The sequence below is a fragment of the Myxocyprinus asiaticus genome, chromosome 40, assembly GCF_019703515.2.
Source record: "Myxocyprinus asiaticus isolate MX2 ecotype Aquarium Trade chromosome 40, UBuf_Myxa_2, whole genome shotgun sequence".
In the NCBI taxonomy this organism is placed as follows: Eukaryota; Metazoa; Chordata; class Actinopteri; order Cypriniformes; family Catostomidae; genus Myxocyprinus; species Myxocyprinus asiaticus.
In genome coordinates this window covers 30,769,481-30,787,036 of record NC_059383.1, presented here as the reverse complement: position 1 = coordinate 30,787,036, position 17,556 = coordinate 30,769,481, and the positions used below count along the sequence as shown (strand labels likewise).

Here is a 17,556-nt window from a genome sequence, read left to right as displayed (position 1 = left end):
CTAAATTCAAGTCAAATAATTTTGATTTGCTTAGCACTTTTCTTTTTATTTGTACATAAAATTATGTTATAACAGAAAATAAAGCTGTAATGTCTTAGTCATATTTGTGCTATATGATAAAAATGTGATTGTAGATTGTGCTTTAATAAGTAAATAATATTTGTTTTTAGACCCCCAAGTGAGCAAGCCAAAGGTGACTGCGGCAAGGAATAAAAAAACTCCATAAGATGTTTGTTACTGGAGAAAAACAACCCTGGGAGAATCAAGGCTCACTTTGGGGGCCAGTACCCTTCTGGCTAAACAGCATGATATAATGCCAATATTAGTTATTTATGTGTAGAACAAGTCATGGTTTAAATTAGTAAACTTATTCAATGTTAGGGACCACTTACAAAATGCTGCTGCATGAACTGTAAAATTAGTGACAAAGCCTTTGAAGTCCATCCTGTATTAACTATGGAAATGCACATAGATACAGTTTCCTTTGTTATTTGAATGATGAAGGCTTTAGTTGGCAGCTATTTCATTGTCTATATATTCCATTTTAAAAGAGCGTAGTTCATCCTTTGACCAAGACAATACAGGGAACGGTCAGTGAGGGGCATCGCAGTCCGGCTGGAAGCTTATGGCAGGTAAGTTTGGTGAAGTCCATCCTGAGTCCAAGGTTCAGGCAGTGGCACATGAAGTATCCCATGTCTTGGAGTTGGCATCAGTTCATCCTCTGTGAAGTCCATCATAGTAGACTGACGTGAAGTCTAGCTGGCACAGGCTGCAGTTAGTCGTCATCACTCAGTGACATGTAGCACTGGGATTCGGACATCAGGCAGAACGGGTGCTGGATCTGGCAGGCTCTGGTAACCTCAGGAAGCAACCATGTCATTTTGTGGTGCTTCCATGACACTTTCAGCTCATATGTCTACTTGCGTGCTGTTCTTTTGTAATGCAAACATTAAAATGTATCGCTTAAGTCATGCACTATAGTAAAAGTGTTTTGATGTCTGTTTTGAAGATAGCATTGTGTGACAAACAGGATGAAAAGTGTTTATGAACAGATGATCTGCCATTGTACTCCTAATTTGTATGAAACTGAATAAAAGTAGCTGTTGTAGTTCCTCTAGTGTTTATTTTACCAGGAAATTGCTGTGATACGTAAAACGATCCACGTGAAAAAAATAACGTGATTCTATGAGATCAGGTTGGTAAAAACATAGGAGGCTATCCTCTTAAGAGATAACAGCTTTTTTACTCAACACCTTTGATTACTTTCTGAAGAAATCAAAACAATTATGAACTTCAACAATGTTGTTAATCAGCATATATTTTTATTCCAGCAAGTTTTAAAAAAGAAAGTTCCTAAGTTTCATTTGGTCCCAAAATAGTGTCCCAATACCTGGATAAAATACTCTGTGCCTATGAGGCTGCAGCCAGTGAGGCCTGACTGCGGAAGAGGAGGGACGATGATCTGTTCTCTCCACTCTGCATGTTTGCCCGCCTTCACCCCGGCACCCTCGACCTCCGCTATGGGCCGTAGGTCAAACACTGGCCGCTTTGTCTTATACGTCACTCTCTGCACAGGGAAGTAAGGAGAAAGATGTTTATTCACCAGATACATTTTTCACTTTCAATAATTTTGAGAAAACTAGAGTAAACTAGTAGAGGTCCTTCTTTTATTGTCTACTCACCTGTATGAGGCTAGCCAACACACAGCCAGTGTCTTTACCAGACTTGTTGTGGATCTCAGCAGACAGCTTGATGACCTGACCAGGAGTGTATCCTCTCAGATCACTGCAAGCTCTCAGCATGAGCGTGCCTGTTTTTACCAGGAAGTAGTTAAACTTTTTTGTTGTCACAGCACAGCTGGGTTGCTGGGGAAAGAAGGGAGGATATTAGGAATTGTAATTGTTAGTAATGGCACCAAGTTGTGGAAGGATATTTTGGTACCATAATGGAAAATACATAATCAACTAGTTGGTTTTTTTCACAGAAGTTAAGTCGTCCTCAGCCAAGTTGATTATAATTAACTGTTGAAATGTGTCCTGTCTCCAGGAACTTTTGCAAAGGACTATATTTTCATGTCAAAATCAGAATTATGTATTGCCACTGAAAAATAAGTATAATTCATAAAAGATTCACCAATGTACAAGATTTGTAAAGTTTACATTTATGCATTTTGGTAGTAAAAGCAACTTTTAGTGCATTCAAGGTATGCATTTTTATCAGTCCATGCATTCCCTGGGAATCGAACCCATGACCTTGGCGTTGCTGGCACGATCATTTAACAGCAATAAATTATAGTGGATTCTCACCTCTATATCTGGCAACTCATTGAGGTTGAGTACATTGAGCAGGTAGAAGGGTCGCTGTGTCTTGTAGTCCTTTGAGAAACGTGGCGTGTCAATAAAAGCCCTAATTTTGTACAGAATTTTCCCAAACGGGCCTTCAAACGAGGTTGGAACAGATACTAAAGAGGATATAAATTGAGAAGAGTAAGTTATTTTGGAAGTGGTCAAAAGCTTTCCTGTACAAGAAGCAATAATAATAATAATAATAATAATAATAATAACAACAACAACAACAACAACAACAACTATGTATTTTGCATAATATGAATATTGTTCAAGGACCAGAATGTCTGATATCATGGCATTAGGCCTCACAATTAATCAAATTAGTCAATATAATATATACAGAGTTCTGCTATTATATTACAATTAAAAGTATCTGCTGCAAAATTCAAACAAAATGATTACATTTTTATCACTTATACTGTATCTCTCTCAGCACCTATCATTATTTGCATGGGAATAGTGGACAGCAAAATCCCTATTTTGCACAGCTGTTTATGCAATCTACCAGCAAGGGGCGCAGCTGCAAACTGCAGGAGTGCAATAATTAAGCAGTCAGGAATGTTACTGTCACATCTTTCTTAATAGCACATGATGAGGCATGTGTTTATGCTGGAAGAGGTGGGGTAGCAACAAAAAATGCTTTATACAGATGCTGTCAGATGAAAGTTAAAATTAAACTCTTCTTACAGCCTCTCATCACACTTCAAAAACACTCAGCATAGTTTAACCTCACACCTGAGTGCACTCCGCTTAACCACTCTGATGTCTAAAGTGCAAAGTGTCCTCAGTTAATGGCTAACATTAAGTTTGTCACAGTGAAAATGGTATTTAAATGCTACTTTTAGAATGAAAGAGAATCACCTGGAATGAGAAACTGAAAGGGAAAGCTGTGCTCACCAGATGGCAGAGTACCTGCAGTGGCAGAGAGAAAAATGTAATTTGTCTATTCATTTACATTAAAACCTACGTGCTTAGCAGGCATTTTCTTGCTGTTTAACATTTTATTCTGGACCTTTTCATAGTATAGAAAAAGGACCAGAAATGATGGGGAGAGGAGAGGGAAACAAGTGCGGGAAATATTGCCAGTCACACTCGAACCCGATTGGCCTATATGAGAACCACGGCTCAATGTGTCTCAATGTTCCAAAGAAAAAATTCTGAACTTTGCAAACCTTTCAAACTTGCCACCTTTTGTTTGTTCTGTTAACAATCATTGAGTGAATTGATTTGGTTGTTACAACACCACCATAAAAGAGTTATATCTATAAACTGGTGTGGTTGAAGAAATCTTGTTACAATGACTAACCAGGGCTGTAAACACCAAAAAACTGATAGTCAAACAATTTGGGTTTTTCAATGGTTGATTCTTGCATTATTCTATTTTCCCCTATTCTATTTGTAATATCTAAAAGCCCATTATACCTACAGTAATTTATGGATATTGATATATATTAACCAGCCCTGATATATTTCTAAAACAAGCCTTGAATGTTTGTGACAAGTGAAATTAATGTGTTTGACCAGTTGGGTGTGAAGAGACATGACAGACTCGTGTCTACAACACATCAGCCAGATTGTGCAAACGCTTCAATATGTATCTTCAAATAGTTAACAGAGTTCCAGAGATAGAGATCTCAATGTCATCAGCAGAGGAGGTCACATGGGGTAATGTTTTACCGCTGGAGATCTTTCATAAAGTGCATGCTGTCAAACTGAATAGGAGGAGGTGGAGATGATCCGTATCGCTAATATGATCTACTTAACTTGGCCTGAACAGCTGTGGGCACTAAATAGTTTTAGAACAGAGCGAATAGAAATGGGGGAACTAAATGGACAGGAATGGGTGCAAATTAGAGTCAGAAATGACCAGGACTCCAAAAAGTGACAAAATTATTTACAACAACATTTGTATTGAATGATTTTGTATAGTAAAGATTTTTTTTTTTTTTTAAATAACAGCCATAATTGTTAGATTGATAATTTATTTAATTTATTATATATATATATGTGAATATTTTTCAATATATATAAATATGCATTTAATAATATATAAAATATATAATCTTATATAATATATAAAGTATACTAAAATTATTTATACATACAGTATGTGTGTGTGTGTGTGTATATTTAATAAATAAATGTATTAAATATATTATTATTTATATACAGTATGACATGATTTATGATAATATATTTTGGTAATAATATATAATAATTTATGTAATTGTGTGTGTGTGATAGTGTATATATATATAATAATATTATATATATGTATATATGTATATATATATATATATATATATATATATATATATATATATATATACACACACATACACACACACAGTTTAAATAGCAAAATAAATGTATCAAAATTATAATCAAAATTATATTATACATATTTTATTATATAGATAATATATAATATTACCAAAATATAATACACAATTATTGTAAATATATACTTAAATTATAACAATGCAAAAATATTTCATATATTATCCTCCTTTACCCCAGGTGGAAAATACAGCCCCTAAAAAAAAAATAATAATAAAAATAAATAAATAAATAAATAAATAATAATATATATATATATATATATATATATATATATATATATATATATATATATATATATATATATATATATATATATATATATATTCTGTTCTGACACTGGTGCAAATGTAAACTCTTTGAATAGGTGGTCACAGTCCATTCAGAACATTCAACGTTGGCAGCATCAGCCCAACTGCTGATATACCACATTACTGTTCAACCACTCATTCTCTCCATTTCATTGCTTGGGAATCAAAGTGTTAACAACTTTAAAGGCTGTGTTAAACTGTGTGTACATAATAGATGCAATGAAGCAGATCATACAAAGAAAGAACTCTATTACATTTCCCAGAACTGCACCTTGCCAGTGCGGCAGTTCTCACATGCCCTTATTAGAACACTATGAAACGTCTTTAACTATTATATTTTTTACTTTAACACGCAGTGACCTCACACAGTACAACACCCAATTTTCAATATCTGGAGTATTAGAAGCATCTAAATCTACCTCCACCACACTGTGCATCAGGATTGCTGAGCTATGAAGAGTGGAACTCGAACTCTTAATGGGTAGACAGCATTAGCTTTTGGCAGTGAGCAGAGAGAGTAGTTCAGCGTCTGTTGCCCTGTGGACTAGGATGAGAATGGTTACCCAGCACATTCGTGCCTCTGCTGATTCAGATGGTCGGGCCGCTGAAAGGTTCTTCGGGAAAAGGGTCATAAGACAAGCCTGAGTACATGAACAAGCACTCTGACAGGACAAGATCAGCCAGGACAAATTTGCCATGAGCTCACACTTCACCTCAAGGCAGAACATAATGACTCTGTGTGACTTGAACAAGGGGGTAAGAGAGAGAGAGCGAGACAGTGATACTGTAGAGAGAAGGGGAGAGAAGATTCTTGCGAAAAAGTTAAAATTCTTTCAATTCTGCCTCTCTTTAGAGGGATACCTGTCAACAGCATTCATAGAACATTGCAGAACTTTGGCTAAATGAAATTGTGGATTAAAATTTGTGAGATTTGAATGATTATTACAAAATGGCACTAACAGTAGAATCATATTTCCCCCTGAACTTAAATTCTGAGAATACAATTACTTGTAGGAGAGATTCCAGTAATTAATAATTACTGAATAATATTTTCTCAAAGTTATGCATGTAAATTTTGCACCACATGCATAAAAAACTGCATTTTATACTTAACTGATGAACACTAAGGCAACATGCCATTATTTTTGTTATGTTAATACTTATATTTAAATATTTAAATAAAGGAGTCTATTGCATATTAGCTATTATTACGGTGGTTTTGAAAATAGTATTGAGAATTCTATGCACACACACAACTTTTTACCACATTCATAATTTTGGACTATTCAGTTAAATAAATGAGAGGTTTCCTGTTTGAAGGGAAAACTCAAATCTTACCTACTTAAAAGGTTGTGTGATATCTGATACATTCAGATAGACAGGAAGAAAACGAACAGAGAGACACGTACTCAGAACAGGAAATCTCTCAGACACAAACAGCTGACCGAGCAATATGAATTAAAGAAGGAGCACAACAAAGCCATTCACTTCAAAGTGAGCAAGGTTTTTGTTTTAGAGTACAGCCATTGAAAGCCATGTAAAAGAGTATTTTGACTTTTATAATAACTGAAAAACAGAACTTAGCTGAAAGGGATAGTTCACCCAAAACAGTCGTCGGTCATCATTTACTCATCCTTGTGTTGCTCCAAACCCATATGACATTCTTTCTTCCGTGGAACACAAAAGGAGATTGACCGTTCACTTATTTGGAATGGAACAAATGCAATTAAAGTGAATGGTGATTTTTTGCCTAAAATCTTCTTTTGTGTTCAACAGATGGGTGAGTAAATGATGATAGAAATTTATTTTTGGATGAACTATCCCTCATTCCAACCCCTGAACTTTTGTATCCATGGATCGACAGAAACTGGACAGGTTGTTCGAAGAAGAGTTGTGCCCACACCTCTTTAGTATTCCTCAATCTTTCTCTTATAAATTGTGTAACACAAAAAAAATGGCAAAAATTGCAACAATAAATATATATTTTTTTTTATTTAATTTTTTTTACTTAATGGCTTTATATATATATATATATATATATATATATATATATATATATATATATATATATATATATATATACACACACACACACACACACACACACACACACACACACACACACACAGTGCATTCAGAAAGTATTCAGACCCCTTGTTATGTTGCAGCCTTATGCTAAAATGCTTTAAATTATATATTTTTTTCACATCAATCTACACTCCATACCCTATAATGACAAAACAAAAACCTGATTTTTGATAAATTTATTAAAAAGGAAAACTGAAATATCACATAGACACAAGTATTCAGACCCTTAACTCAGTACTAAGTTGAAGCACCTTTGGCAGCGATTACAGCCACAGGATTTGGGGATTTTCTGCCATTCTTCTCTGCAGATCCTCTCAAGCTGTGTCAGGATTGATGGGGACTGTCGGTGGACAGCCATTTTCAGGTCTCTCCAGAGAATTTCGATTGGGTTCAAGTCCAGTCTCTGGCTATGCCACTCAAGGACATTCACAGAGTTGCCCCTAAGCCATTGTTGCATTGTCTTGGCTGTGTGATTAGGGTCATTGTCCTGTTGGAAGGTGAACCTGCAGCCCAGTCTAAGGTTCTGAGCACTCTGGACCAGGTTTTCATTAAGGATATCTCTGTATATTGCTGCATTCAGGTTGCCTTCAACCCTGACCAGTTCCCCAGTCCCTGCCGCTGAAAAACACCCCCACAGCATGATTCTACAACCACCATGCTTCACTGTTGGTATGGTATTGCTAAGGTGATGAGCGGTGCCTGGTTTCCTCCAGACAAGGCACCTGGAACTGAGGCCAAAAGTTCAATCTTCATTTCATCAGACCAGAGAATTTTGTTTCTCACAGTCCAAGAGTCCTTTAGGTGCTTTTTTGCAAATTCCAAGCGGGCTTTCATGTGTATTGCACTGAGGAGAGGCTTCCATCTGGCCACTCTGCTATAAAGCCCAGAACGGTGGAGTGTTGCATTGATGATTGTCCTTCTGCAAGTTTCTCCCATTTCCACACATGATCTCTGGAGCTCAACTAGAGTGACCATCGGTTTCTTGGTCACCTCTCTTACCAAGGCCCTTCTCCCTCGATTACTCAGTTTGGCCGGGCGGCCAGTTCTAGGAAGAGTCCTGCTTGTTCCAAACTTCTTCCATTTAAGAATTATGGAGGTCACTGTGCTCTTGGGAACCTTCAATGCAGCCAAATTTGATTTTGATCCCCAGATCTGTGCCTCGACACAATCCTGTCTCTGAGCTCTACAGGCAGTTCCTTTAACTTCATAGCTTGGTTTTTGCTCTGATATGCATTTTCAGCTGTGAGACCTTATACAGAGAGGTGTGTGCCTTTCCAAATCATGTCCAATCAAATGAATTTGCCACAGGTGGATTCCAATCAAAGTGTAGAAATATCTCAAAGATTTCTCAGAGAAATGGGATGCACCTGAGCTAAATTTCAAGTGTCATAGCGAAGGGTCTGAATACTAATGTCAGTGTGATATTTCTTTTTTTTCTTTTAATAAATTTGCAAACTTACCAAAAATCTGTTTTTTGCTTTGTCATTATGGGGTATGGAGTGTAGATTGATGTGAAAAAATTATAATAAATTAAAGCATTTTAGCATAAAGCGTGGAAAAAAATTAAGGGGTCTGAATACTTTCTGAATGCACTATATATATATATAAAATTTATATTTGGCATATTTTTGGCATATTTTCCATTTGTGATAGATACAGTATATGTGCTAGGTGAAGTGCAAAGAGTGTTGGGTGAAATTCCCATGGATTTAAGTGTTAAGGAAAGCTGAAATTGAGTGAGCTGATGAATAGATGTTGACCTTCTCACCTTTGTCGGCCACAGACAGTGTGCTGCTCAAGTATCGCTCCTCCAACATCCATGATGCATCATTCAGCTTGGAGGAGATGCCACAAGACCCCACGCAGTTCACTTTGATGGCTACAAAAGAGTCAGAGACACAACAATTACATTTCAACTTCTTTAAAATCCAGAGCACTTCTTAGAATTCTTCTCTTTTTCTTTGTATTTCCTAAAATGATGTGATGGGTATTCTATAAAATGTATGTAATGTGCAAAAAAATAAAAATATTTTTTCACAAGGAAGTTTTATTTCTGATGAAACAAAAACAAAGAGGCAATCTATATTTATCTTTCTGACACACCTCATCATACCTGTTTGACTTCCAATAAAACTGCTTGCCATGTTGGAAAACCACCATCCAAACATACAGTAGGTTTTCTATTAAACACGCCACCAGTCAAGAAAAGATGCGGCATAAGCACAGGTCTGATAAACATAATAAAGGTAACTTGAGAATGACTGGTTATCATTTTTTCCATAATAAACAGACCTGATCTCATATTCTTGATGGTTGAGATTAAAACAATACGTTGAATTCAAATTGTTTTCTACGAACAACCTGTCCAATTTTTATCGATCCATGGAACAGAAATTCCGTACGCATTAAATGTTCACTCAGACAGAAAAGCTGCCCTTTTGTCTGGTGCATCTAACAGAAATAGATATACTTTAGCAACATGTTTGACAACATTTGGGTGGGGTCTGAAGCGTAAATTTAATCAAAATACTGCTAAAATGCGTGTCATTGTAGTGTCACTAAAAGCGTACCGGTTCCAGAACATTTACACACTTAAAGGTATATTCCAGGTTCAAGACAAGTTAAGCTCAATCAACAGCATTTGTGGCATAATGTTGATTACCACAAAAATTTATTTTGACTTGCAGTCACATTTCTGCCTTTAAAACCTCAAAAAATTGGCTCCATTAACTTTCATTGTAACTACCTCACTGTAACCTCGATTTTTGCTTTTTTTAAGAAAAGGAGGGATGGGCTGAAATTAATTTTTTGTGGTAAACAACATTATTTCCACAAATGCTGTTGACTGAGCTTAACTTGTTTTGAACCCAGAACATTCCTTTAATATGTGAGCAGGCTTTTGAGCAGCCTCAAGTCAAGATTAAAGCTCAGAGTCAGACAAACACGAATAACTTGTGTGACAATTTACATGACCATTTCAAGCTGTTTGCTTAAATCTGAATTTGAGTGAAAAGAGAAAAAAAAACTAACTCAGCCATGTGACCACATGCTGATCTGCTTATGTAATGGACCAGTGGTGGGTAAAGCCCAAAGAACCTCAATTGGATTGACCCAAAACAGCAGGGCAAAGCAAACTCCATCATTACGGTTTCACTCTCTGGATGACATAAAATTCAGTGCTCTCACACAAACATTTAAACAACCTGTACAAAACTATGGCTGGGTGGTATAGCTAAAAAATATTAGCTAGATATTTTAATCCGATATTGATGTATTGACAATATTCAATGTATGTTTTTATATTTATGCATTTGTTCTAAAACCGCTTAAAAGGGTGATCACAAAATTAGTCTTATTAGTCTAGGGATAGCAAAAATTAGTCTATGGTCTTCCTGGAGAACTAAAAACTGTATTAAAATCATTGCAATATTCAAGATGTCACTTAAATTTTATATTGTACTTGTATGATTGTAAACCTGTGGTATATTACCTACACCTACACTCAAAAACACAGGGCCATGACATGCTTTTGCAGTACACCTGCAGTCTATGTGCATCAAATTTCCTTTTTGCATTTAAAAAGCAATAGAATTACACTGGTGAGAGAGACCGAGAGAGAGAGAAGGCAGAACGTGATGCAGGAAATTAAAAAAAAAAAATCAACAGATGTCAGTGACACTTTTTAGTATGCAAGACAAAGAGCTCAGCAACCCAGAATGATAAACTGCTTAGGGGCGAGAAAGGCCCCGGTACACCCATCATGGAAATGGAGGGCCATTTTTGGACATGTTATAAGAATCCTGTCTGTATGAAAACCTTTTAGATGAAAAGCAGAGAGTACAGGGCATCACTTTCACTGAAAAAGACAAGTCAGTTTCAATTTTCAGTTTTTTTGAGCAGGTGTATCACACAAGCAGGGATTTTCAAGCTTGTTATGTGGCCATACACAAAGCTTTGGTGGCAGATGGCAGCATATCGCTGTATCAGGCAAGTGCCCTCCTTGGCACACTGGCATGAGAGCCCTTCCATCTCAAGCACAAGAAAAACAATGAAATCCAAAGTAGGTACATTTCTTAAGGTTTGAGACTATTCACAAACAAATAAATAGGCATTAAACTACTGGTGCCATCTGCTCTGTGTCATGTGCAGGAAATTTATGCTGACCATATTACACCACTATATCTATACTAAAAATGTAGTGGTACCTAAAACTGTTGGTCTGATTCTGATTGGACAATCTCACATTTTGTTGTCAGATATTTGTGTATAATGACCACTAAACTGTACATTTGACTGTACCAATTTCCTACATGTATGTGTGCTAGTTTCATATCTTTTGTACCACTCCACGTTCTCTTTCTTCTCAAATAATAAAATGATGTCAACTCAAATCAATATTTCATGTCCATTTATTTATTTTATAAGTAGCTGTGCAATAATTAAGGGATAATGTACAGTCAGCCGGTTGTTAACGCAAAATAAACCCTGACAGGGTGATCAGGACCACAATGCGAAGCGGAGAGGTCTTGTATCACCCTGCATGGGTTTATTTTGCAAAAGCAATCGGATGACTGTACATTATACCACTTATTACACAGCTACTAACCAAATAAATAAATACATAAACATAAAATATTAATTTGAAATTCATTTGAAATTATTTTATTAGCTTACTTGTAGAGATCGCACAGTGATCTGAGAAGCAGGAAAGATGACTCGTAATACCAGGATGACCGGTCTGATATGTCTAAATCCCCAGATGTGCGGTTGTTACTCGGACATATCAGTCCGCTAGATGGTGCCATTGGTCAATCAGAATCCAGTATTCCAGAGACTAATCACATAATCACATAATTATCCACTTCAGAGTAAAACAAAACCCTGATCCGCGGTTTATTTTGCAATATACTGTAACAGGCTTACTGCACATTATATTGTACATTATTAAAGTGTTAATATATAATGCCTTAGAATAGAGATCTGTCTAGTGAGAATATTTAAGTCTATCTTTACAGTTCATAATGTTTTGCTGTTTTTGTTGTTGTTGTAACAAATGGGATTTTAAGCTCACAGGGACCAAATAAATGGGTCACTAGCCTTAAAAAAACTTGGGGAGGGAGTTATTGACGGTATAGAGCAAGGATTTGCTTGCTTACACAATATGACATGAGATACCATATTAGCCATGATTGAAACACTCAGCTACTGAGGGAAAAAAAAAAAAAAAAATCAAAGAGAGGATGTAGAGACTGGTTGTTGTAGCACTACAGGTAAAAGTCATCACTTCTCTTTCGAAGTGTACGGTAAACAGTCACACTGACAGTAAAATAAAAACAAAGCTTGTGCAATATGGTGAAGCTTGCTGGCTCCATTGTGGGCCTCGCCACTCAATACAGACAAAAGAGCAAAATGGAAATGAAGCTTTCATGAAATTGATTTAAGCCACACAGATAGTGAGTGATTATAAAGTGAAATTGCAGTATGTGTGTGCTGTTAACATCCCTGCTGTATATTTTGTCTTCCATGTCAGGCAGTGATTCTGGACATTCTGGATAGAACTGAGCAGCCCTGTGGTTCAATTGACATTTCACAAGCACTCTGTCAGCGACATAATGCTAATTTTACCATCAGGGAGGACAGTTCTCCACCCTCTCCCAAAGCATCAGTGGTGTGAAAGTTTGTCAAAGAATTGTTGTGGAGAATCTAAGTCAATATGTCTTCCCAAACTTAAGAACTGCTAAGACTAACTGAGTTTTGTTAAAACCGCTTAAAATTACAGTTTTTGTAGTCGTTAGTCCATGTCTATTAGTTTTGAAGCATCTAAATGCTAGTGTATTCCTAGAAATTAAAAAAAATGTACTTTTAGCAGACATACACATTTAAAATTTACTAGAGATTGACCGGTTTTACAGACTTTATTTTGATCTCACTTTACCAATAAATGATCTAGCTGTATTGGTTGTAAAATAGAATCAATATTGGTTGGCTATTATTGGTTTGAAAAAATTAATGAACTCTGATATGTCCCAACTAAACTTCCTGTTGCAATAGAAAACATGTCAACACAGGAAAGAAAACTGCACTTTTCAGGTCTTTAGAGTGCAGGACTGCGAGTGTATGTTTTAAAGCTCTATACTGTGCGCTGGGATCTGATTCCACAGAGGGGACACTGGAATTGGTCCAGGCCTCTTGGCTGCCTACATGGTACATCACATGTGTCAGAGAAACACCGCAGTGGGCGTCCAGAGCGTCTTCTGTGATTATCACAACCCTTCCACATGGGAAGACTGCGTGGGCTGGACCTGCTTCCTAACACATACAGCGTAAGCAACACTGTTGCCAGATAACTGTGAGAAACTGCACTCCCATCTATTATCAATGAGTTGACATCTAAGATTGCATTTACACCTTGCATTTAAATGTGTCTGATCAGGTAGAGATCCAATGACAGTTACCTGTGCAAAATGAAAAATGCTACTTACATATTACATCAGAGACTGCAGTAACTGAAAATTCACAATCTCTCAGCAAATTTCAAAAACATTCATGGATAATGAATTCACTTCGACAGTTCAGGGTTTTTCCTGCATTGAAAAAAATTTGGTGGTCGCCAAGGCGAAGTTTCGGGCCACCGAAGCAAATTTAATGATATTCATCTCACGTTCTGCGATATGTGAGCAGTAAATATGCTTCTCATCTGAAATGGCAATGTAAATGGAAAGTGCTTTTTCAATCGGATAGCAATACAATCAAGAAAAACACTTGAAGTGACCAAGTATAGATACCACCTTCCACCTTCTTTGAATGTGGTCAGAATCCTTCCCTGACAAACTTTGAATGTGGTTTCAGTAATCCAATCACAACGATTCTTGGATGCATTTACACCTGGCATTTAATGTGTTCTAATGCTATCTGATTGCAATCCGATCACCAAAACTGCATTTTTATGCCAGGTGTAAATGGGGCCCAAGAGTACAACATAATAGACTGATTTGTAAATAAAACCAACAGTGGTCCATTACATCCTGTTCTAAACACAAACCTGATACTGTTAAGATTCTATTAAATCTTTAACAAAAGGATTTCTCTTAAAATTCTTAGGTCTAACAGAAAGGTTTATTATCTACTGTATTTGCAATTACAATAGAGGTCTAATAGAGTTTTTAACTGCCCCATCTTTAACAATGCTCATTCAATAACAGTTCCTTTAAAGCTAAAATCATGTATTGACTGGTTCACAAGCAATCCATGCTGATATTAGTCGAAAACACATGCAATCCACACTGAAATGTTCTGAAAATGCAAACGTAATACAATCCATGGTGATGTTGGGTGCTTCAACAGGCCAAAGCAGAGACGTCGGTCTTCACATCTCACATCTTCCGTGTTACACACAGAACAACATGTGTTTCTCCCAGTCAGTGGCAGCAGCAAAATGAGACGTGTTTTAAAAGTTGTGTTTGTACCGCTCTTAAAACATGCCGCACAACGCCGGAAACGCATCAAAACAATTAAAGACTTCCATCTAGTGCATGTTTACAAAAGACTAACAAATAAAAGTACAGATGGGTGCAAAAATGGTCCAGGATGCCTTCAAAACAGCAAGAAACAGTTCAGCTGTTCTAACATGATAAAGAAGTCTTTTAAAAGCTGCACGAGAAGCATGATAACGGTCAAAGCCGTTCTTCTAGTGCATATTTATGTAGAAAAACATTTAAATCCAGATAGGTACATGAAGGTGTCCTTTATAAGTCCCCTTAAAAGTGTAGATTAATCTCCCATGACAGGCCCTCTCTCCTCTTCACCTGTGACTGACTGAGCGCCAGTGGGCGGGGCCAAGGGTGCAATGATGAAAAATAGGCATTGCTGTCTTGCTGAAGAGGCAGTCATTTATTTGGTCCTTGTGACGTCACAAGTTCCACAACTTCAAAACAAGCCGTTTCAACAGCCTGGTTTAAATAAATGCTCTTTTTCTATTAAGGAGGAAGTTTTCAGTTCTGAAACTTCCAGTATGTTTTTATACTACAATAACCTCTTATATGTCAAAAGATCAGGGAAAGTTTGATTCCTCATGTCATGACCCCTTTAAAGAACACCTAAAAGCTGTTGCTACAAGGCAACCTTAGGGGATTCTTTGTTGAACGGTTGCTATGTTTTCCTATTTTAACATAAAACACTGATTAACCATACATTAAAACTGAAAATGTAATCAGAATGCATAAGAAGTTCTGAAGAAAATGTGAGTGGCAATTGCCAATGCAAAACCATGCCAAACACAAAGGTGTCCCCCCCTGGTTTCAATGATATTCTGGGCCCTATGGTTTTGGTAGCTCCATCAACACAAGTCTATGAGGCAAAATTCTAAATGTATATTTAGACAGATGATAATTTCCTAGGAACCCCAAAAATCTTCTCAGTAACTGTCAGCCTTGCAATTAATCAGCTCTGAACTCTGAACCATGGTGATGCAACGAGTCAGCACACATTAAGGGCTGACTGCACTGGCATAGAAATGGACAGCTGAGTTTGGGGAGAGACTGATATTTCCTTGTTTACTGGTATGCTGGATACAGTTCAGCTGGTATGGAGATATACAAAAGAGCTATAGTGTTTGTCAGGTTTTTCTCTTTACAATGCAAACAGAAGACATTCTTGATCCCTAGGTCAAACACATAAAGGAGGACTGTGGTAAAGCTGAGACTGCGGTAAATTTTCCACTTGTGAAGAGTAGCCTATTATTAATGAGATAAAGTAAATTAAAGAATTGGTAGAGAGATGAATATTCCTTTAAAAGACACCATGAAACCACTTGAGGAGTTTTCTGTCCTGTGTTGATACATTAGAAGAATACGTTTGGGCGAGAAATATTGAAGGGATTTTCCCTTTGTTTTAAAATAGCCAATTTACTTTAGTTACATCACAGCCATGAACCATGATTTGCTACTTGCTAGTCGGTCGCAGGTGGTTTTAGGAGGAGGGATATTGTCATTCTAGAGCGCATTGGATTGGACAAAATCTTTGTAGTGCAAGGTGAGTCATCAATATTTTTTGGTCCATTTTCCCTGAAGAGAAGACTGTAAATTTGTAAAAAAAATATATAATATATATATATATATATATATATATATATATATATATATATATATATATATATATATTATTTAAATTTTTTTTTTATTTCACAGGATTGTAGGGGCATATAAGAGAATGACATTTTTTGTCACACAGGACCACTGTTTTACATACTACAAAAACATACAAATAGACAACAGTTTGTATATTTATATATGCAAAACAGTGCAAGAGGTAACAATAAAGTGCAAATATAACATTTAAAATGTGCAAAAAGGATGGATACTCATGAGCATTGAAACTTGTAAATCCAAGTGAACCTGGGTAGCAGCTGCATGATCAATTCTAATTTCAATTTAATGGGGTCTTTAAAGTGCTTTCATTAGCAGAGAGACAGCACAATGTTTCTATGACTTAGATACAATGCAACCTTTCAAAAGACTGTTTGAGTTCAGACTTGGTTATTATTTTGTTTCAACCCAAGTTTAGCAGCAAAGTGTAAACAATGACCTACTTTTTCTCACTCGAGAAATTGTGCCATAGACACTGACTACAACAACTGCATGCCAACACTGTCACGGTCCTGTCACTCTGTCAGTCTGGGTTTTTGCCTGACAGGGCCATGGCATTATCGTCCAATGTCTGTCTTGTGTTTTTCGGTCGGTCTTGTTTCATGTCGGGAGCACGGTGTCTAGATCCTGACTTCCTGTCTGGTTTGGTTTCGGTCTGTATCAGGATCCGGACACTCGTGCTCCATGTCTGTCTGTTATTGACCTGGGTGCATTTCGCTTATGTCATCTTGGCAGCATGCACTCGCATCAATAGTTTGTTTGGCCCGCATCACGAGCTGTCTTCGTGTTGTGCTGAGGTTCTGTCACTTCGGTCTAAGGCGTCGAGTGCGTGTTTTTGGCCGAACTCTCGCACAGTTGTCCTGTCTTGTATTTGTCGCCTGTTGCATGCATCACACAGGGTTGGGGAGTAACGGGATTACGTATTTAAAATACAAAATATGAGTAACTTTATTCCACTACAGTTACAATTTAAATTGTTGGTAATCAGAATAGTTACATTCAAAAAATATTTTGATTATTGAAGAGAATATTTTGCATTTTATTGTCATTTGTTTCATTTAATATTAAGACTATTCAGTTGTAAAACAATTATACATATACATTATGCAATCTAAGGTGCACTTGAACAGCAGTGAAACACTTATGATTTGTTTCATTCATACGTTCAAACTGTTGTGAGTGAAACATGACGTCATTGAGGAACTTTCCCTTGATAGTTTAAAAGAGGAGCTACCTAATGTTTCTACAGCTTAAAAAAAAAAAAAAAACGTTAGAAACGCTTTGACAGATGAAACATAAATCCAGTAAATACACAATTACATGCCT

At 36.6% G+C, this 17,556-nt stretch overlaps 1 protein-coding gene across 3 annotated transcripts in view; it reads right to left on the bottom strand.

The window, feature by feature from the left end:
- The window catches only part of LOC127430599 (arrestin domain-containing protein 1-like), a 51,476-nt gene that overhangs the window by 6,730 nt on the left and 27,190 nt on the right, over positions 1 to 17,556 (bottom strand). For 2 of the 3 annotated variants that reach the window (XM_051680478.1, XM_051680480.1), the window contains 5 exons: positions 8,856 to 8,966; positions 3,210 to 3,260; positions 2,307 to 2,461; positions 1,683 to 1,865; positions 1,391 to 1,567 (listed from right to left, as the gene is read on the bottom strand). In XM_051680478.1, coding sequence (XP_051536438.1) covers positions 1,391 to 1,567; positions 1,683 to 1,865; positions 2,307 to 2,461; positions 3,210 to 3,260; positions 8,856 to 8,966 — 677 coding nt within the window. The remainder of the gene's footprint in view (positions 1 to 1,390; positions 1,568 to 1,682; positions 1,866 to 2,306; positions 2,462 to 3,209; positions 3,261 to 8,855; positions 8,967 to 17,556) is intronic. The other variant, XM_051680479.1, reaches the window with a different exon arrangement.